This window comes from Nymphaea colorata, chromosome 2, assembly GCF_008831285.2.
Source record: "Nymphaea colorata isolate Beijing-Zhang1983 chromosome 2, ASM883128v2, whole genome shotgun sequence".
NCBI classification, from domain to species: domain Eukaryota; kingdom Viridiplantae; phylum Streptophyta; class Magnoliopsida; order Nymphaeales; family Nymphaeaceae; genus Nymphaea; species Nymphaea colorata.
In genome coordinates, this window is record NC_045139.1 from 17,610,193 (window position 1) to 17,631,127 (window position 20,935).

Genomic DNA, 20,935 nt, shown 5'->3' on the forward strand with positions numbered 1-20,935 from the left:
ACGGGCCTCATGTTTCGGAGATTCTAACTGGTTTGGCTGTTTCCCGATTTCGTCAGAAAGCGCTCATCTCACATTCCAAGTTGTTTATTTTCCAATCCGGTTGGTCTTTCTATGTCAGCGGTTCAATGGTGGGAGTTGTTATCCTGTCGTTGGATCAAATGACGGGTGCGTCTTAGGGTGGGGGAGGCCGGATTCTGAAACCAGGGGCGAGAGAGGGTTCTATTTTAGCCATGGCTGGCGCTTGTGAAAATTCTGCGGAAGATTTTGGTGGTAAAACGCCTGCCTTATTAAATGTTATCTTCTTTGAACTTTCTAATGTGGAGTATTTTTGTTAGGGTGCGTTATTCCTATCCGCATAGGCAAGTTGGAGGCGGAGGACACAAATCATTTCAGTGCTTTGGCAATATTGAAATTGTTGATATGCTGGGTGGAGACAAATCGTGTCAGTGCTTTGGCAATGGAGCTAATGAAAGAAAGAGAGATATTTTTGGTTGATGAATAGGTTGTGGACAGTGTTGGAGTCAGCAATTTGGCCATCGTTTCAAATTTTAAGGGTATTTGGTACACTTTGGATTTGAGATCCATAGTTGAGATCTCAATTTCATGGGTTCAAGATCAGACAACTCATCATCCTTTCATTCAATCTTCAATCAATGGTTTTTAACTTCAGTTTGTTTAAATTGAGAATCTCTCAAACCACACTATTGTAGGTGGTTGTGGAAAAGAAAATCAAAGGGCATAACAACTGAGATTTGAACTAGTGACCCGCTGCTTAGAATCACCATGTCACTCTCTTTGGTCCTGCTGTGTCATCCTTTATTCAATTGATGAGAGATAGAGATATTTAATGTTGTCCTAGAGAAGGAGTGTTGCGTCTCTTTCTTTCATGGCTTGTTTTTCTTGTAACTATTTCTCTCTCTTCCATTATTACTTGCGTTCTTCACTTTGTAATACTGACGTCAAAACACAAAGCTAGTGTTGGATAAACATTTTAATCTCTTGAATTCATGGCGGGTTTCAAGGAACACGTCTTGTGCCAAATTTGCTCTTGAATTTGAAGCACATTGAACTTCTTCCTTGTACATGCATATGTGTATGCAAGATAGCAGAATATGTTAACACAGCACTGAATTAAGGGCAGATTAACAGATGGTGAAAAAAGAAAATCGAGAACTTTCAAAGCCTGTTCTGAATTGTAACCAATAAAATGATAAACAAGTATTGAACATTGAAAAATAAACAAGAACTTCACAGGACTTCAGAGGCAATGTCATGAAGCAGAGAACTTTGCTTCAAGACCTATGATCATGACTCTGTGACAAAAAGGTTGCGAAGTGTTACGCCTGAAGTGTTGTAGGCATCAGCTGACCTTGAGGCGATGGCCATAAATTGGGAAAGACGCGTTCAGTCTGAGCTCACCTTCTTTTCTATGCTCGATTTGCTCATGACAAACACCCCAAGGAGAATAAGAAAGGCACCAAGAAACCACTGCAGAGATCAATAGCAATCAACATCAATAAATATATATGCATGTTATTAAGAAGATTCACCCCAATAGCTCAATATCAGATGGCACACAGTTGCAAATGAATTAAAATGGGCTACCTGGGAAGATAGTGGCTCCCTGAAAAGAATAAAGCCTGATATACCGGAAGCAAGGAAGTTTGTGGCGAAGTTTGTGACAGTAGCCTGTAGTGATGACAGCAGCTTGAGGCTGTTGACATGGCAGCCCCACATGACCATGTTGCAGGATATGACCAGGCCATACTTTAAGAAGTGCCACCTCCAATGAAGCTGCAGAAAGGAATAGGAGAAAATAGTTGCTTTCAGTTGACATGATAAAAAGCACACCCGGCAACAGTGAAGAATGAATGACTTGTTGCAGATAATGACTTGCTCTAGGATGCACTGGTTCAATCGCTTCAGACCACTGTAGCCACAATCAAGTGGAATTGAAGCAGCTGAATGGATCTTAGTTTCCTCAATTCAGCAGCAAACTCGAATAGTCCACAAAAAGCACCATCTGAGAGGATAACTTACTAAAGGTTGAGGGTTGAGCAGGTCTATCGACGTCCTGCAGATGTTGATTGCTTGGTGTGCAACAGAGGTTCCATAACAGACTCAACCTCTTGTTGATGAATTCGCAAGCGTAAAATGAATTAGTTCGAAAGAGAAAATCTCCCTAGAAGCCATGAATTAGAGAGGAAGACCATGGACTGTGACCAAACGGCAGAAACATATTTTCACAGTAAGGACACTGTCTCCTTTCATCCAGTGGATATATTCAGCGATGCCAGTTTTTATAAACTTGGATCCATGCTTAGAAAATGTTCACAGAAAATAGTGAATTTATATGTCAACAATCTAATCATATTGTTTCGGGCATCGCTTTGGTGGCAGCCAATACTGTTAATCAATATCAGATTACTATTACCTGTCAGATGACTATTACAACGATTCATAAGGCTAAAAATCAGTCAATATGATCGACATGCAGATGAATTCAACAATCCCCACTATGCTAAAATTTGGGCATTTGATACAAGTTCCAGAAATCAGACAATCCATACGTCCAAATCTCGGCTTCCTCCCGCACTTTTACATAATATTAGGCACAATTTTCTGCTGCCCATCCTCTGGAGAAAACCGAAAAAACAAGAAGCTAGGGGAAAATGGCCGATCAGCAGATCAAATTCCTATAATTAGCGTTGAATTTGTACGCATACGCCGCCCTGATTAGTTGGTTTCCTCAAGCACTAGACAAACTAACGAAACATTATAAATAGTAAAACTGAACAAAATCAAAATAAAAAAGCCGGATAAAGGGAGAGAAGGGCGATGTTCTTACCGAGGAAGGGAAAGATTTGGCAGAAACAGCAGCGAGAGCAGCACAGATGCCAGCAAAGACAGCCCACGCGTACCCTCTCCTTTTTCCCTCCATTTCATCTCTGAGGAAGATCCTTGGCTTGCGATCCGCGACTCCCCCGGAAGGAACAACATCAGTACTGTGAGTGGAACAAACGGGTCAAACATTCATCGTCCTGACCCGAAACCGCGTTCCTACTTTTAAGACTGGATCCCATGTCCGATCCAGAAATAACTTGGGATAATGGGACCTATGGGGGATCTAAACCGACCATGGACATATCCTAGTCACCATTTTACGGTTAGCGAGAGATCGAGACAATCATTGACTGGTTCTATTTTATAAAATATTTAGAACATTTTATTGAAATTTCATGTATTTCAAATTACTGCACCAGTATTTTAATAATTACATAAAACTATGAACCGACCGTCTAAGTTGACCGGTTCCGAAGCGGTCGGTCAAACGTGGACTGGGGCCCGGGGAGGGGGAGTGGGTCAGGACCGAGCCCGGCCCAGAAGGTTGTTTTTTGTGAGAGAAAGAAAGCACACACGGGAACAAACACAAAAGCACAAGTAACGAAAGAGATGACTTCTTTGTTCTTTCCCGAACCGATCGCTTCGTAAAACAGAAACAGTGGCGCTTGGGGACGGGGACGCTGTCCAGCGTGGCGATCCGGGTGTTTGGTTGATTGACCAATCAGGGTGGAGAAAAAGGAGGCACACGGATTCTGTGCTTCCTTTGGCCTTTTTCCTTCCTTCCCACCAAGGAGTCTTCGGAAAAGAAGCGCCGCCTCGGCCTCTTTCCCAACCGCCGAGTATAAATAGCATCAAGGACAGACCTGGTTAAACTTTTCTCGACCTTCTCTTTGTGGGTGATTGGTGGTTGGATTCTCCGCTCCCTCTTGTCTCCCTCTCTCTCTATCCTTCTCGCAGGTAGACTCCCCCTCTTTCTGTCTCTCGCCTCCGAAGGTTCTTTGTGTAATTTTTTTCGGTCTCTTGTTGTTTTCTGTGTCTAGCTGACTCAATGGTTCTTTGATTTTGGTCATTGTTTGTTCCTCCTGTAGACTTGTTTTCTTTTTATCTTTCTTCCTATATGAACCTTGCATCTTGAACGCATGATTTTATATTGTACTTGATCTCTCCTGGAATTCGTTCTCTGTTCTTTCGTTGTGCTTGTCTCGGTTGTTTGGTATGCCTTTCCCCTTGAAATGTCTCAAATTGTTTGTTTTTTCTTTTTTAAGTTCTGATTTGTCTTGAAAAGTTTGGAGTTGGTCGGATTTTAACGCTCATCGATGTTTTCGTGAGATTTGGGACGTTTTTGAATCGAGCGGTTTTTTGGGCCTTTTTCCTTGAGTTGAATTGAATCCTTGATTGATTGTGTAGTTCTGGTCGTGATTAGGCTGCGTATCTGGCCTAAGTCAACAAGCATGTTAGCAAGCGGATGGTTTTATTTTTGTGGGGGATTTCTCCAATAAGCGGCTTTTTTTAGGGTTTCACTTTCCTTCATTATATGTTCTTTGTTCATGTTTAATTGTTTTGCGTTGTGGAACCTAATTTAATGTTTCTCTAATGCCTATGCAGGTTTTGTCTTTAAACTGCAATGGCCCGTACGAAGCAGACTGCTCGTAAGTCTACGGGAGGAAAGGCTCCTCGTAAGCAGCTTGCCACAAAGGTCTCTCTCTCTGTCTCTCTCTCTTTCACCCCTCTCCAGCCCCTTCATACTCTCCCTCTTTCTTTCTCTCTCTGCGTCTGTCTATCGGTTCAATGTGTTTGCTTTGGTCCTTACCTGCTCTTTGACGTCTTCTACAGGCTGCCAGGAAGTCTGCCCCGACCACCGGTGGAGTGAAGAAGCCCCACCGTTATCGTCCTGGAACCGTTGCTCTTCGGTATGTGCAGTCTCCACCTTTCTCTGCATTGTAGTGCACTAATTATTCGCATGTCTTGGCGTTTGTTGTGTTCTCCCTTACCTCTATTTTCCTGTTCCAGAGAAATTCGTAAGTACCAGAAGAGTACCGAGCTGCTGATCCGCAAGCTACCTTTCCAGAGGCTTGTTCGTGAGATCGCTCAAGATTTCAAGGCAAGCTGCTGATCTTTTCGTTCCGTATTTTCCTTGTTTGTTTCACAGTGGGGTTGATGTTTTTCTTATTAGAGTATCTAATTTCTTCCGTGCCCTGGCAGACCGACCTTCGTTTCCAAAGCCACGCTGTTCTCGCTCTCCAGGAAGCGGCCGAGGCGTACCTTGTGGGTCTTTTTGAGGACACCAACCTTTGCGCTATCCACGCCAAGCGTGTGACCATCATGCCGAAGGATATCCAGTTGGCTCGCCGCATCCGTGGCGAGAGGGCTTAACCCCCTTCCTTGCCTTTTATCCGTGTAGCGGCCGGAGGTTGTTTGGCGCCTCAAGCGTGGTGGTGGCTCGGTCAACCCGGAAGCTCGTTGATCTGTTTTACTGTCTTGTGTTTTTAGCTTCGTTACTATGAACTTGTTATTCAGAGTTTAGGAATTCTGGAATTCTTTTATGTTCTTCAAATGAACTTGTTAACAGCTTCGATGCACATACCTTATAACTGAATATGTTCACTGTTTGGTGTTGTTCTATTGTCAATTGTTGCGTCTTTTTGTTAAGTATGGTGAATATTCGTTACAACAATCTATCATCCGAGCGTTTCTGCGTTGTGCTGATTTTTGATGGATACAGATCGTCTTGATCGTGTCGTCCTTGACCTTATGTTTCATTGGCTGTCCTAGGCAATTTAACGGTTTGAGCGTGCTCTTTAACGGCTTGACAATGTTCAGATTCGCGCGTTTCTTTCGTTCTGGCCTTGTTTTCGCAAGTGAACTGTCGCGTGTTTTGGATTTTGCTTAGTTATTTACGACTCCGGTTTAATTTTCTTCACTTCTGACGGGCTAACCATTTCCGCGTTGTGGTGTCTTTTGCACGTTGGTCTGGGTGCTATTCCGATCAGAAGCTGTTTCTCTCGTGATCATGGCTGCCGCGGCTGTTATCTAGACTTGTGATCCGATGGTGGTGTGCAATTCATAGTCCTTTGAAACATGTTATCAATGAGTTGAAAGTTCTCTTATTGAGATGGATCTTGTCCTTTTCTCTGAAGTGTGTAGTCTGTGGTGTTGGTTCGTCGCCGGGGTTTAATCTTTGACATTTGTTTCACGCGTTGTAATAATTTTGCTTTTCTGCAACACGTTCGTGATCGTTGTGGCCCCGCAGCGAAGGGTAAGATAATGTAGTATGGGTTTTGTGCGAATGGAGGAAGAAGGTCGTAAGGCCCCTTTGGTTTGATCTTTTTGGGGGGTTTGACGTCTGTCGTCTGGCGATTTATTTCCTTTTGAACTATTTCAATTTTCTTCAAGACGTTGTGCGTAGTTTTGGAATATCGTTGCGAATGTTTGCGTGTCGTCTCCGTAAATTAGGAAATCCGATGCTTGCGGCTTTGAAGGAGGGGTGTGGTTTTGTTCTTGGTTTCTCAATAGGGTTCTACAGCTTCAAGGTTCCATGGAAGTAAATGGTTGTGGAATTTTGTTTGTTCCGCAAGGCTATGAAGGGTCATGAACACAAAAGTTCGTATATTGAATTTCTGGTGGGTCGGAAGAGAATGGTAGCGGGATGTGGTGGTCGAAGTGCCAATCGTTCACAGGCCTTATCCTGCCTGCATTGTAGTCTTAATCTTTTCTCTTCGTTCAATGAAACGCGGAAATGGGAGTATATCAATTTAAATGGACTCTGGACATAAGAATTCGATGATGGATTTCCTTTCGAATATTTACCGCAATAAAATAGTATGCTCGACTATCAATTACAGTGATTATGAGATTTTCGATCGCAAACAATAAACTTGGGTGTGACATGTTTCTTTTGCTACATTACATCGCACGGATTCCTTTGTTACACGCGTGGGGCTCCATTCCCTGTGTCCTATTACCGTAACATCATGGTTTCCTGGACTCTGGATCTTGATCCATGACCCGTAGCTTGCTTGCGTGTCTCATGACATGTTTACCGGTCAGCCCCATATCCCAGCCATTTACCTAACTCCTTTTTTGTTTTGGATATGAACCGCTTGCCTAATTATGCCAGGAATTAGTGGTGCCTTGAATTCCATATTTAACTTTGCCTGCCAAAATATTTTCATTTTCTCAACATGAATCCCGATATGTTTGAACTTTCAACTGTGATTAGTGGGGCGCCTAAATATCTGCAACGAGAAGGACATTGACACACCTCACTTATTTTGCCCTCTGTTTTCAACTGTACAATGATGCCAAAGTTAAAGGTTATGTCAAGCTTGTAGGAGGTCCTTCAATGAGTGAAGAGCTAGTCAAAAAGCCTAGCAATGGAGGTCTGACTGTGGGGTATGTATGTGCTCATAAATTCTTGGTACCAACCAAATCCATCTGTTGCTTTACATTTATCCCCTTCTCTATGCAATGCTGGAATATCTACTTGAAATTGGTGATCTAATGATGAACGCCATTGTTTTTCAAAAGAATTTTTTACTTTGCCAAAGGCTTGTCCCACATTTTTTTCCCAATAAGGAATTTGGTCTTCTGTCGTTCTTGGGGCCCTGAAATTCAGGTTATCCGGAAGCCAATTGGAATATCCAATTTGAACTCATTGCGTTGCAGTCATGAGTTCTTGAATCAAACAGTAGAAGCAGTTGCATATGGAGTACAGGCAATTCAGCTACTTTCAGCTTCTATAGATCACATTGAGCCCTCATTCATGGCTCCTCTTGTTTCTGGATGAGAGGCGCAGCCATTGACTGGACATCTAGGGGTAAAGCACTGTTTCGGTGCAGGCCGCGAGAGTGGTACCAAATCGAGGCAAAATACTAGATATGACTCCAAAACAAAATAACATGGGTCAAGGTCGGTCAGCGAGACGATGGGGGATAAGCTTCATCGTCGGGAGGGAAACAGCTCGAATCACCAGCTAAGGCCCCTAAATGACTGCTCATTGATAAACGATGTAGGAGTGCAGAGACAGCCAGGAGGTGTGCGTAGAACCAGCCACCCTTGAAAGAGTGTGTAATAGCTCACTGATCGAGCTCTCTTGCACAGAAGATGAACGGGGCTAAACTATCTGCCGAAGCTGTGCAACTGCTGCTTTCCAAAATTTCACATTTTTTTCTGAGATTTTTGATACCGTTTTATTCTCTACTGGACTGGATGAATTTCAAAGTTATACACTTACTGTAGTGCATCAACTTATTCTAAAAATTCAATGTTTTTTCAAAAGTTTGCTTTTGATCTTTCCGTGAGAAAGAAAAGGAAACCTTGTAGAGACGCAATGTTTGGACCGAGATGAAGTCGAACCGTGTTGGGGTGAACGCGGTAGGAGCTAATCAGATTTGATCAGGGGGCTGTCTGTGCCTTAATCTTTTTCTCATGCAAACATTATTTCTTGTTATTTCGCTTTCTTGCTTAAATTATAATGAAATATAGCATGTACTGTGACGTTATCTACTTAGATGAAGAAAGCACAGAACTCTGGCCTTATTGAGTTGAAAATAATTTCAAGCTCCAAGAAAAGGACAACAGCCCTGAGGGGCAAAATGTTGCTGGTCGGGTTGATGGGATTTGATATTTCGTTTTCAAACAGTTGTAGGGGTTCATCTTTTCTCCTTAAGTCCAGAAAAGAGCCGAATGTTTGAGAACTTCCTGATATATGTCAATATCAAGTTCCTCTAACGTTGGCCATCTTTTCCTTGAAACATAGGGCATCGGACACTAGCAAAAGGCAGGAGTTAATTGATTGGAACCTCCAAACGGTTGAGAAAAGTGGAGCATTTAGTTTCTTTTCTTCAAATATTCCTACAAAATTTGAGATTGTTGTGGATGTTATCTAGATTATTGTAGAGTAGTAATTCACTGTTTGATCACATACCCGCAGTAATAATATATACCTGGCCATTTGAGGAACTTCAAAGCTCATAATCTTTCTCTACATTGAAGAACCTAAAACATCTTGCTTTTGTTGAGAAACATGAGCAATCCAAGAGTTTATTCGTGAAGTGATGATCATGTTATGACAGACATCATATACAGAATCCAATTTGGAGAACCTGCATTGGAGGGAATGTTTAGCCAGATGCCTGACCAGATTCTGATTCAGATTCACTGTGCAGTATAGTTACCAAATACAGTAAAGATCTGATCTGATTATGTGTGAACGTCGAAATTCAATTATAAGAAACAGACATGTTTCCAATCTGATTACTTAAGGTCTGATTAGGCCCAATTCATCAAAGGCTAGATCTGAAGGATGAATTATGTTGCTGCACCTCCTTTATGGGTGACCCATGGATGCATGGCGTGTGCGTGTGCGCATGCGGGCGAGCATGTAATCTGTTATCCAATTCATGGCAGGCCAGGCATCATTCTCATGGACCAACCAGGTGTGAGCAGGGAAGCATAATGCCAATGATACAAAGGAGATGAATTCCAGTTCACCAAAGCCTCGAGTGTACCAGAGGTCACTATAGAAGGGTTGAAAGATGAGTATGGCCAACCCATGCCAGCAAATTGTCATCCATGAGAAGCTGACTGGAAGATTGTTCATCATGTCTCCCTTTCCCAATTCTTCCCTCATCAACACCCATCTCCCAAAAGCTTCCAAACAAAATTTACCAGCTTTTCATGAATAATAGTCTTCAACACCCACTTTTGGTTAGCACTTGCACCATCTCATTGCACTGTTCCCACATGTATATCTTATACTTGACAAAAGTTTTCAACCCTTTCTCAGCAACCCCACATCTCCTAGGTTTTTTTCCCTTTATTTGTATTATGTTCTCCTCTAGATACAAGGAAAAACAAAATGCAACTTGACTTCATTGAAAATTTGTCATTTAAATTCTGCAGTTAGAACTTATGTGCAGATGTGGGCACAAATAATTTTATGATCTGGAATTTTTAACTGGCTCTCACATGTTTTCCGCTTGACTACATATGTTATTAATCTATATGCAAGTTTGTGAAACTTTTGTGGGTGTTCAATTTAAACACTTATATGATCAAATCTGCACATCAAAAAATGTATGGCCCCAATATAAGAAGATTTATTCCTGTGTTAGAGATTTTTGAAAATGTTAAAGGGTTTATCGAAGGATTAACTGGATGATTAGTTATTGGTTCTTAGTTGGTTTAGGGTAAAAAATCGAATCTATAGAAGAAGGCAGATCAAAATCTGCTAAAACTGAAAGCCCGAGCTCAATGTGGGTGCGAAAGGGGTTGTTGCTGTACAAATATGAATTTTAAGTTTTTGAACTAGCAGTTTGATGAGAAAAGTGCAAGCATGCGACCGCGCACACACACACAGACATACTGGACTTGCAAATCTGCTAGACATTTTCCATAATTTTAAAGTAGTGGCCATTCCTGTTACCATCATGTCGATTTCAAATTGTCGTAATAAAGCAAGGGAGCTGGCTGGTGCAAGCGTGGTCCATGGGCAAAGTAATCTCAACAAAGAGATACTGGGCACAGTCCAATGTCTTGCCTTAGAAATGAATTCAGGCATTTTACAAAGTTTTTATAATGTCTTGAGACATATTATTATTATTATTATATGCTTTTGCCAATTGCCCTACCAACTTTTACACGTATTTTCATCTCCTGCTCATCATGGAATGGATGCTTGGGCCCCCCATTTCCTCTCACGTCTTTCTCATTGTTTGTGAACCTGCATATGATTCAAACCCTAGCTACTCCCCGCAAAAGCAATTATTTCCCTACTCCCGGTTAGTGGCGTCTCTTACACACACAAGCACACACATACACACATAAATGCACATATACACGTACATGCATGCAGAAACAACTCACATACATGTCATTCAAGCTGTTGCACTATAGGATTTTGTATAACAACACACTCACACACTCATATATATATATATATATATACCCCACATCATTGCACATGCAGACTTATGTAACTCAACAGCTTCAGTTTCTAAATAAAAGTTCATGCTTGTATCTAAGATTATGAAGAATAATTTTATCTCCTCTCATTTCCAAGGAGACAATATTTATTTGGTGTGTGTGTGTGTGTTTTTTTGTGAAGGGGAAAAGTACTATTGTGAAGCAACCATACCATTTGATTATAATAATAAACTGTGGTGCATCCATATAGTTCGATAATCATGGTTGTTTGAGAGGAACTTGGTTGACTCAGATAGTCTTTGGTACGTAATCATTCAACAGTTTCGCAGCATCTCTGAATATTCTGGAGCTGATTTTGGGGGCAACTGTGAGTACTTTAAAGCATAAGGCAATCGTGAACTGAAACGAAGTTTTGTTTGAGTGCATGCATCATCAGTCTTTGAAAGCAAATGAAATTGTGCAGTGTACTATGCTATAAAGATGCAATATGCCAATGGAATCCCAACATATTCGAGGAATAGAAGATAGAGGGTTCTCAAATGTTCCAAAGTCTAATCTACATACATACATAGATATTATGTATGTACACGTACATACTTTTATAATAATAGCATTTGGACCAGCACTTGGGTAGACATTTACTCACGGTCTTTTATATTCATCAACGAAACCTTCAGTGACACTCTCGACACTAACGGATCAATTCAAAGAAGCATTAGTAAAACATTTATTGATGTTTTTGTACGTTTTACTGACATTTTTTTAGTGCCAACAGAAACCTGTAAAGTGAGTTGGTGTTGGTGAGTTGTCAACGTCAAAGATTTGAAATCTTTAGGAGGACCCTCACAGGTCTGCTTCTTATTGAAGTCAATCTATCTATCTATCCAGGGCAGAGTTTTTTTATTTTTTATTTTTTGTGACATTAAATATATAGTTAATAAATTCTCAATTGGCTTTGGGGCAGTGACTCGAGTTTCATGGGGCTGCCTCTCATATATAGGTCCACCTTAGTCCCACATATAAATCGGAGCCCTCCACCTAATATCGATAAATGTATCTGCCACTGTTTTTTGTTTTTGTTTTATGAAATTTTTCTATGAAAGCGGTCCAGATGATCAGTGGCCTACAACTTATGACTATCAGACCATGCATTTATCTGCAGAAGAAGCTATGATGCAAATGTTTTGTCCTCGGGCGAATGTATGATATTATGTGGAATATATGTTTCTAAGCACAGTGAGCAGAAAGAAGCCCATAAAAGAGAGAAAATAATTCAGGAGAAACAAGTTGCACTTACATGATGCCCACCTCAATCTTTTTTTATTTGTACACCTTTTCCCTACGTATGCCGGAAGAAACGAATCCGCAATCCCGGAAAAACCTCACGGATCTTTCTTTCAGGTGTGTATAGAGACAGAAAGATAGAGAAATGGATTCTCAGAGGACCATCATGGATCGTCTCCGTTTCTTTTCCGAGGAGAGAGAGAGAGAGAGAGAGAGAGAGAGATGAACGGATCTCCTTGTTCTCGTGGGGGGAGAGAGAAAGAGAGATTCATGTTTCGAATTACGGGAGGGCCCTCATGGATCTTCCCGGTTTCTTTTCCCGAGAGAGGGAACGAGGGGAGGATGGATGTCGGGCCCAGTGGTGTTCATGAGTTTGATGATGCGGTCCGCCGCATCGGCCGACCAAGTCGCCGGCCACGTTGGCCAGGCCTCCAGTTCAACCCACGAGGGCGGGCCCCACACACTTCTCCGGCCCATTCTCCTTTCGGCTCGGCCGCCGAGTATTCGGGGATGGCTCACCAAACGATTCGTATAAGGGTCTAAAAAATTTACCGATTCAGAAAAGATATCGGGTCCCGTTTTGGCGATTTCTTGAATATTTTTGTAAATCAAGTTTGTTGGTGTTTTTAGATGTGGTTTTTTTGATGAAAAGGTGAAGCTAGCTTATCGCGTCTTTTTTATAAAGTTTTTTAATTTTATGTCACGTCCGTTTTGATCATATATTTCCTTGGAAAGTGTCATAGTTTAAGCTAAGTATAAAACGTGGCTGCCTCTCTAACGATCAATTTCTCCGGATCTTAATTAAAAATTATATGAATAGTTTCATGATTTACTGTATCTAATGCATTTGATTATGGGTTGTGAAGAAATGTGGAAGCACTAAGAATATAGTTAACAAAATTTCAATTGCTGACAAGGTAGTGACCCGAGTCTCATGGGGATGTCTTATATAAGTGAACCTACTAATTTAAATTTTCAACTACCAATTCAAGCTTTCATAGAATATGTTTCATGGAACATACTCTTCATAGAGTCCCCACGTATCTATGCCCCTGTAGATACCCCTGTAAAGGAGTATGCATACAACGCACAAAACCAACTTTATTAAATTGTTTGGCGGATTTCGATTCCCTTTTAAGTAGTTTTTTTGTTTGAACAAAAAAAATGCTCAAAATTATATTGAGAGAATTGGTAGTGTTCCACATGAAGAGTACATAACCTTTAAATGGTTTCTATAAGTCTTTTATATATAGCTATTTTGAAGTCCTTTGTCTCATATTATAACTTACTCTTCTTTACCTACATACATGAACACTTACACTAGCTCGTGTTCAAGTTTCAAAGTTGGTTTTGGTACCAACTGCAAAATCGACTTCATGATTTAGAATGTGCTCTATTAGCTACCTTAAGTTTAAAGTTAAAGAAAAGCGGAAATATGACACTTGATATATCACATAATAGAGTGTTTTTGGTTGGGGTATATATATATATAAAAGAAATCTTATGTTAGAAAGTGTTTTTAGTCCGATGTAAAGCACTGAGCGGTTGACTGGTCAAATTTCAAGTTGGCTTAAAGGTTCTAATCTTTTATATATATATATATATATATATATATATAAAATGAAGCAAAATAAATTTCATCAATCAAAAATAAATTGGAGGTTGGGTGGCGGAGGGCTTGTAGGGGTATGAGCCGCAGCTCCTTAGGTGCGACGTCGTTGTCTTGGCTCCCGGTGGGGCCACGGCCGTCCAACGCCCTACATGTCAGCGCTTCAGTCCTACGTGGATTGGCCCCATAGGGCAAAAGTAATGCTGACGTCAGCTGCTTGGAAACCCCCCCTGGCCCGTCTCCCACGCGCAATCAAGAACACCTCTCTCTCTCTCTCTCTCACTCTCTCTCTCTCTTCCTTTATATACTTCTTTTGCATTCCCGTTAACGTCATTAGCTTTCCGTTCAGACAAACTATCTCTTCTTCCACTTTCTCCTTCCTCCTCCTCCATTGTTCTCTAGCTTCTTCAAGGTAAAGTAGGTAAGCAGTAACTCTTCTGTATATCTTTCATTGATAATTTACAGCACGATCACCAATAACTTTTGTAACATGGTTAGGTTTCCTGCCGTAGAATTCACATGATCTTGTTCTATTAGTGGTTTCAGGGCTGCCATCCATGGAGGGACTCATGCTCCTCGACTCTGCCTTGATCATCACTTGAATAAACGTCCTCCTCCTCTTTGAAATTAACAATTGATTGTTTCGAGAATTCCCTTCTTTCGCTTATCTATGTCCTCTTGCTTATGTTCACGCATTACGTGCTTATTCTTTTGGTTGCCTTTGGGCATTTTGTTTGGGAAATGTTAGATACTTTAGTTATTTGCTGACGGGCTGCATACCGAAACGATTTCTATGACCAATCGATTGCTCCAAAATGCCCGATTGCGTTTTAACTTCCTTCCAGAGTAGATGATAACCCAAGTCTTCGGAACTTGTAACATTATTCATTTTATGTTTTAATCTTTTCTTTTTCCTTCAGTTTTTGCTTGGGAATAAGCGCTACCATGTACTTGATCTGAACACTTCAGAAATAGAGCACCAACCTGATTTTGTTCTTCTTCACTTTGTTTCAATCTCTTTCCCTATCTCGCTCTTCAGCATCAGGACTCAGGAGGCTTGATATGATCATCACGGATCCAGAAGTTGTCCTTGTTTGTGACCGAATGTAGGAGGAGGCAGTTTACTCTTCCAACTATATTCTCATGTTTCCAAATCACAACTTTGTTTCTTGGGATTGAAGGAGAGAGGTCAAGGGTTGTCCTCTACTGTCAAAACAAAGGTTATTCCTTTAGCGCCTGTCAAAAGTTTCCTGTTAAAAGCGAAAAGGTCATTCCATTTGTCACTGAAAGCCCAGACCAGATGCCATGAGAGTTAGTGCATGCTTCCGCCCCTTATATTTTGCTGACATGCTTGGAAATGTCAATCTGAACTTCTAATTCCTTCATAGAGAACGAAAAGGAAGAAGCAGCAACATATTCGGTGAGAAGACCTAGACTTCGGCAGTTTTTAAAGCATTATCCAGTTTCGACTGAGTTGTTTGTGTTTCTCGATTGTCTTTATTTCTCATCCTTTAATTTGCTGCGCATGCTGTCTCCTGTGAACGTCACTCTCAGTTTGTCTAGTTCTCGTGAACTGAAATAAAGGCTGCCATTGTTCCTTTTCTCTTCCTTTCCACACTACCTTGATGCCTGCTTCCATCGCCAGAGTCAAGCTCAATCACTGAAACAATAGAATAAATGGAGCATCTGTAAATGATTCCATCCATTTCAGTCCTGAAGACAAAACCATCATTACAAGCCTTCCTTGTGTCCTGTAAGTTGCTGTAGATTGGTAGAACATAAACTGGAACTCTCTGAGCTGTTTGTCTCTTTTACATTCTCTGCAGTGTCTTTAAGAGTTTGAGGACGTCTCCCTTTTCCAGATTAATAATGGTGTCCATCGGTTCGTTTCATCATTCTGAAGAGAATCTATCTGATCAACCGCACCTCAAGTCACCTCAGTTTCTCTCTCTCTCTCTCTCTCTCTCTCTCTCTCTCTCTATCTCTTTTTCTCTATATTTTGTGACAAATACTACTTGTCTGCTGTAATATTTAGCCATCAATGGCTTGCCTACAATTGGATTCTCTCTCTGTCCCTCTCTCTTCCTAATTTATTCAGATAATATTTTCACGTTTTATCGTGGTCATGATCCATAAATTCTTAGTAAATAGATTTGATTGATGGAGGCAACTCTTCAGATCATTTGGAAAACGATTTTATTCAGGAACCAATCGATTATGACATGGTGTTTGATCCTTTCCGTTATCATCAGCTCCGTGATAAATGCAGATAGATATTAAAAACTCTCAATTGAAAGGGCCTGGTTCTTTCTCTTTTTTCATTTTTGATATTAAATTGTTTTTCTCCGTCGTCACTTTTCGGAGGGTGTTAATCCGTCTGATACTTGTTGGTTGCGGTGAGGAACTCTGTGCAAATGATTTTGGTATGATACTATGATGGTTAGGGTTGAATTTGATTGCAGGAGGATGGAGACAACGGAATGTTGCGTTCCACCTGGGTTCAGATTTCACCCTACGGATGAGGAGTTGGTTGGTTATTACCTGAGGAAGAAGGTTGCAGCACAGAAGATAGAACTGGACGTAATAAAAGAGGTTGATCTCTATAGGATAGAGCCATGGGACCTGCAAGGTATCATGCTCTCTCTCTCTCCCTCCCTCTCTATAACATGCCGACGGGAGACATGAGAGTATGCAAAAACAAGTGGATTCACTCTGAGATAAGAGCAGAATAATGGGTGCAACCACGCACGAATCCTTAGAACATCCTTCAAGTAGATTCTTACTTCTTAGAGTCATCATCATCATTAAGTATCAACAGGCAAAAACAAACACACATACAAAGACGCACACACATTAGATGGGCTTCTCTCTCACACATCTTCACACACACACACATCCACATTCAAATCCACAGACACAAGCAGATGTAGTTGGTCGGACCAAGAAAGTTACTTGTTAGGCAGTAACACAGCTTTGCTTCCACTATTCCACATATTTGTAGCAGCTTCTCATTAGTACACCTGTCTGTGACCGTGAAAACAGAAAGATGCAGAACCGGAGACGAGGAACAAGCAGAGTGGTATTTTTTCAGCCACAAAGACAGAAAGTACCCAACGGGAACCAGAACCAACAGAGCGACAATTGCCGGATTTTGGAAAGCCACCGGAAGGGACAAGGCCATCTATGATAAGCTCCGGCTAATCGGGATGCGCAAGACTTTGGTGTTCTACAAGGGCCGGGCTCCCAATGGGCAGAAGACCGACTGGATCATGCATGAGTACAGGCTAGAAACAGATGAAAATGCGCCTCCGCAGGTGATCTCTCTTTCTCTCCTCTCTCCTCTCTCCCTCTGCCTCTCTCACTCTTTCAAGCTCAAAATATTAAACTTTGTTTCAGGAGGAAGGATGGGTAGTTTGCAGAGCATTCAAGAAACGGACCAACTGTCAAACAAGGAGTACTGAACCATGGGATGCGTGCTATTTTTACGAGGACCATGGTGGATTCAACAACGTTTCGGATTCTCTTGACTTTCTCCCAATCCATAGGCCACCGCCAACGTGTAAGCTAGAGCTTGAAGTTCCAAATCCGAACTACAGTCTTGCAGAGGAGTTTCTGCAGCAGCCCCATATAGATAATCCAACGATTCAGTCATTCAGCAGACCAATATTTCCATCCATGGCAGAAAATGAAGGTTCCCCGCAGCTTTGTTATGGAGGAGGAAATCAAGATATGGATAAAGGAAAAGTGACAGACTGGAGAACACTGGACAGGCTAGTAGCCTCACAGTTGAGTCAGGAAGAAAGGTATGATGGTAGAGGTGAAGTATGTGAATTTGGTATACAAGAGAACAAGGAACTAGGGTCGCTTCTTTTGGAGAGCGTGAAGGGGGTACAAGGGCATGAACTTGAACATGGGTTGCTGGATTCAGTTCATGGATGTGATGTTGGCCTCTGTGTGTTTGATAAGTGAGTGTCATCTTCTGCTCGAAGAAGGAGAAAAGATGTTGCAGGCGATGTGTATCAGTTGGTGTGTTAGTGCATAAATGGCTGCTTGGCTTTGGTTTTTGTGTAGGAAAAACGTACTAAGGTTGTATTTGATCAGAGAGTTGGTACGCAAGGAAAATGGAGAGCATGGCTTCGAAGAGATTAGATTGTATGTGCATATGCCCCATGCATGCTTAAACCTGTACGTGTATTTTACATGTGCTTCAACGACATCATAAGCTGGTTTCTGTGGAATTTACTTTCAAGTGAAAACGCTTCAAAATTGCTTATGAAGAAGATGGTGCAGAAGCGAATTTATAAAGCACCAATTACTCGATTTCCTAGTTGCTGCATGGGACCTTGGGTTGTGGTTCTTCTCAGGATTGTAGCAACTCTATGACAGGAGGAACATGTTTGGTCTTCAATTAGATTCAACATCAAAGGTTTAATTTTTTCTGCTATTTCAAAGCTCATGGGAACATATACGAGGAGTTTAGAACCAAGTTAGAGTTATGAAGATGCCAAATGTGTTCCTCTAGTTCATGCACGAGTTCGTGCTTGAACGACATCTAGAGAGAGTGACATTACGCGCCACATTTGGAATAGCAGAAAAAATTAATCATCTGTCTCCTTGCAAACAGGGCTGCTTTTTTATGGTCCCATGAGTTAGCCAATGGAAAACACGTATTATTAAAAAAATGCCTTTAAAACATTAAAAACTGGTGATCATACGAATAGAACGTGAAAAGAACTCGTTTTTTGTAAACGTAATTTTTTCATGTTTTTTGTAGTTTTTAGTCCCACATTTATATTTTCACATTTTTTGCATTTTACTCACACTTTTTACATTATACTCTTAAGATTTTCACCACCTTTCATTTTCTTGCCGAAAGATTAATTGCTTTAAAATTTGCTGAAAGTTTTTCATTTTTTCCCGTGAAAACAACTTTACTATTTTATACCTGCATAAAACCTCGCTAATTAAAACATATGCTCGAACCTTGTAGAAACCAATTGCCTTCCTTCTATTGATTAACCAAAGCATTCTAAAGTACGAGCATGCATCTCTTTAGGTTGAAGATGGATGGCATCATTCTTTTCCATTGTTTGTTCAGGCAAGTGGTGTTATGCATTAGACAGCAGATTGTGCATGCACCTAATGTATACAGATGTGCGTGTGTTTCTTTGTGTGTGTGCGAGCGTGAGAGAGAGAGAGAGAGAGAGAGAGAGAAGGAGAGAGAGAGATGCACACTAGCGTGATTCAGTATTTTCAAGTATTCTGCTCCACGCCTAGAGAGACAAAACTTATTACAGTACAGAAAAACTTTCTTTGTTTCCTCATCAAGCAAGCCTTATAACTTCTCTAAGACTCAAATATATCCTCACATGGGTATCATGCTACAGCATGCCAGTGATCTTTACCAGAATATTTCCTTTCAATTGCCCATGATGCATAAGGTCCTTCAATCTGTTCAGCCAAACGAAAAATACGGTACCATTCATCAGCCATGTGAAATGTGTGTCGTGTTTCTCACCCTCAAGCTTAACGCGCTTTATTGAGTATATAGTTCAGCCGTGCTTGATTACAGATTCACTAGAAAAACAATGCCTTTAAAATGCTACTTGGATCTGATTTGTAGTGTTCATGAATCAAAGAACTGTACTTCTTAGCAGAAAAACCTAGCTGGATAATTTCGTGAGAACATCGATGGTTAAAGAATTACACCCAAATTGTATAAGAACCCTATTTGTGTGCAATGAGTAAAGCTGGTCCTAGAATGAAACTAGATTTCCAAGCTTATTTCCCTTCCACATAAGATCTTCAAATCTTAATGTCGACATGTATATATATATATATATCAATGAAGATAGAGGTTTTGAGTCGTTATCTTACTGAAACCAATATTTTGTGCATCAAAATCATTACGTTAGTTTTATAACTGATTTAGATGTCAATTTCCGTTTTCTTTCAGCTATATTTTATGTATCTCAGATCGACGAGAATACTTTCAGATTCTAGGCCTGCCAAAGCGAAGTCAGCATTGGAGTGCTTTCAATGAGAGTCACACCTTTAATTGCACTTTATCTTTCATGCACTTAATTTGCATTAAAGATTTGGCTTTTTGAAGCCCATTCTTGACTAATCTCACAGTATCACATATTATATTTTGATCAAATTAAACGTAATATACATACAGACATATATATGCTTTCACATATATAAAACTTTCAGAATGAAGGTCAATGGTTCAGTTCCTAATGCATGTTCCTGCCCAACTCCAACTTCCTATCAACAATCAAACAGGGAATAAAACAAGTCCTGTGGAAGACATTGCATTTCAGATCTAATGAACTTGGGAGAAGGGAAAACTTCTTATGGAGAGGCAGGAACAACAAGCGAAATACTTGAGTTCGAACACAACAAAAGTGTTCGGTGTCTGAAATGACTAGAGTACTCCTGACAAGATAAGTTGACAAAAAAAATGAAATATATCTTTGAGGGGCATAACTTAGCTGATCGGATTGGTGAGCCATGATGGTTTGGTCATCTATTTGATCCTTTAGGTGTTATTTTTGTAAACTACAAATACATTATATTATAGTTCATAGGTATCTGCTTCCCACCTAAGTCCCAAAATGTCTCTAAACTACGAAAGTAGTGAAAAGGAAAAACTGTTACGGACCTTTAATCGAATAGCCACTGGTCAACTTATAAGAAATAAAAAGTGATCAAAAGGTTGGGAAAATAAGAAACACAGTCACACAAGCACTAACATGTCTCGCACACGAAGTGGCTTGCGAGGAGCCGGACACTTAAAAAAGTATGTTCGACCCCGAACTCCTCCCACGCTCTAAGAAATCAAGGACATCACAAAGGCAATTATGGGACAAACCCCATCCTACTACATTTGGATATTGTAGTAGCTTAGTGGTTACATGTCCCTGAAGAGGTTGGTACAACAGTTTAGGGTGAGAGCCGATACGTTTCAAGTGTTAGGGGTGTCAACCTTTTGTACCGCAAATGAGAGTTTATAAGTTGAAGGATAGTAGGAGCGGCATCTAAAGCACAAAAAGCATATATATATATATATATATATATATATATATATATATATATATATATATATATATATATATATTTTTGGGCTCTCCCTTGACTGGTGCCCGCTCATCCAAAAATGAGAGCAGTTAGACCCTTCGTAAGCTTGAGTTTTGCTTTTGTTATATAAATATAAAAAGACCCGTTAGGCAAGTTTATTAAAGCATGGATTTCGGATTTTAGACACGA

The 20,935-nt window shown here is 40.7% G+C and overlaps 3 protein-coding genes across 7 annotated transcripts; 2 read left to right on the plus strand and 1 right to left on the minus strand.

The window, feature by feature from the left end:
* Positions 1-1,153: 1,153 nt before the first annotated feature.
* On the minus strand, positions 1,154-3,080 carry LOC116248461 (uncharacterized). Its single transcript, XM_031621257.2, has 3 exons — positions 2,849-3,080; positions 1,606-1,794; positions 1,154-1,488 (listed from the first exon to the last, which is right to left on the minus strand). The coding sequence occupies exons 1-3, from the start codon at positions 2,939-2,941 to the stop codon at positions 1,405-1,407; spliced, it is 366 nt and encodes a 121-aa protein (XP_031477117.1). The 5' UTR covers positions 2,942-3,080; the 3' UTR covers positions 1,154-1,404.
* Positions 3,081-3,644: 564 nt separating this feature from the next.
* Positions 3,645-5,473, plus strand: LOC116248318 (histone H3.3). Of its 2 annotated transcripts, none has more exons than XM_031621049.2 (5): positions 3,645-3,801; positions 4,450-4,540; positions 4,678-4,754; positions 4,855-4,945; positions 5,047-5,473. In XM_031621049.2, exons 2-5 carry the CDS (start codon positions 4,469-4,471, stop codon positions 5,215-5,217), a joined length of 411 nt encoding a protein of 136 aa, XP_031476909.1. In that variant the 5' UTR covers positions 3,645-3,801; positions 4,450-4,468; the 3' UTR covers positions 5,218-5,473. The 2 variants fall into 2 exon arrangements, with proteins under 2 accessions (XP_031476909.1, XP_031476910.1); XM_031621050.2 differs by lacking the exon at positions 3,645-3,801 and adding an exon at positions 3,922-4,057.
* Positions 5,474-14,006: 8,533 nt separating this feature from the next.
* On the plus strand, positions 14,007-17,966 carry LOC116248584 (NAC domain-containing protein 105-like). Of its 4 annotated transcripts, none has more exons than XM_031621461.2 (4): positions 14,007-14,084; positions 16,126-16,292; positions 16,706-16,977; positions 17,060-17,966. In XM_031621461.2, exons 2-4 carry the CDS (start codon positions 16,130-16,132, stop codon positions 17,630-17,632), a joined length of 1,008 nt encoding a protein of 335 aa, XP_031477321.1. In that variant the 5' UTR covers positions 14,007-14,084; positions 16,126-16,129; the 3' UTR covers positions 17,633-17,966. The 4 variants fall into 4 exon arrangements, with proteins under 4 accessions (XP_031477321.1, XP_031477322.1, XP_031477323.1 ...); XM_031621462.2 differs by having other exon boundaries at positions 14,017-14,075; XM_031621463.2 differs by lacking the exon at positions 14,007-14,084 and adding an exon at positions 14,169-14,271.
* The last annotated feature ends 2,969 nt before the right edge of the window (positions 17,967-20,935 follow it).

What these genes read in the sequence shown, in the direction of transcription:
- LOC116248461 (XM_031621257.2), bottom strand. Translation starts at nt 2,941, where the DNA reads ATGGAGGGAAAAAGGAGAGGGTACGCGTGGGCTGTCTTTGCTGGCATC. An exon ending in CCAAATCTTTCCCTTCCTCG is followed by an intron (nt 1,795 to 2,848) that starts GTAAGAACATCG and finishes TCCTTTCTGCAG; the next exon opens with CTTCATTGGAGGTGGCACTT. An exon ending in GGGAGCCACTATCTTCCCAG is followed by an intron (nt 1,489 to 1,605) that starts GTAGCCCATTTT and finishes TGATCTCTGCAG; the next exon opens with TGGTTTCTTGGTGCCTTTCT.
- LOC116248318 (XM_031621049.2), top strand. Translation starts at nt 4,469, where the DNA reads ATGGCCCGTACGAAGCAGACTGCTCGTAAGTCTACGGGAGGAAAGGCT. An exon ending in GTAAGCAGCTTGCCACAAAG is followed by an intron (nt 4,541 to 4,677) that starts GTCTCTCTCTCT and finishes CGTCTTCTACAG; the next exon opens with GCTGCCAGGAAGTCTGCCCC. An exon ending in AGATCGCTCAAGATTTCAAG is followed by an intron (nt 4,946 to 5,046) that starts GCAAGCTGCTGA and finishes GTGCCCTGGCAG; the next exon opens with ACCGACCTTCGTTTCCAAAG.
- LOC116248584 (XM_031621461.2), top strand. Translation starts at nt 16,130, where the DNA reads ATGGAGACAACGGAATGTTGCGTTCCACCTGGGTTCAGATTTCACCCT. An exon ending in AGAGCCATGGGACCTGCAAG is followed by an intron (nt 16,293 to 16,705) that starts GTATCATGCTCT and finishes CCGTGAAAACAG; the next exon opens with AAAGATGCAGAACCGGAGAC. An exon ending in ATGAAAATGCGCCTCCGCAG is followed by an intron (nt 16,978 to 17,059) that starts GTGATCTCTCTT and finishes ACTTTGTTTCAG; the next exon opens with GAGGAAGGATGGGTAGTTTG.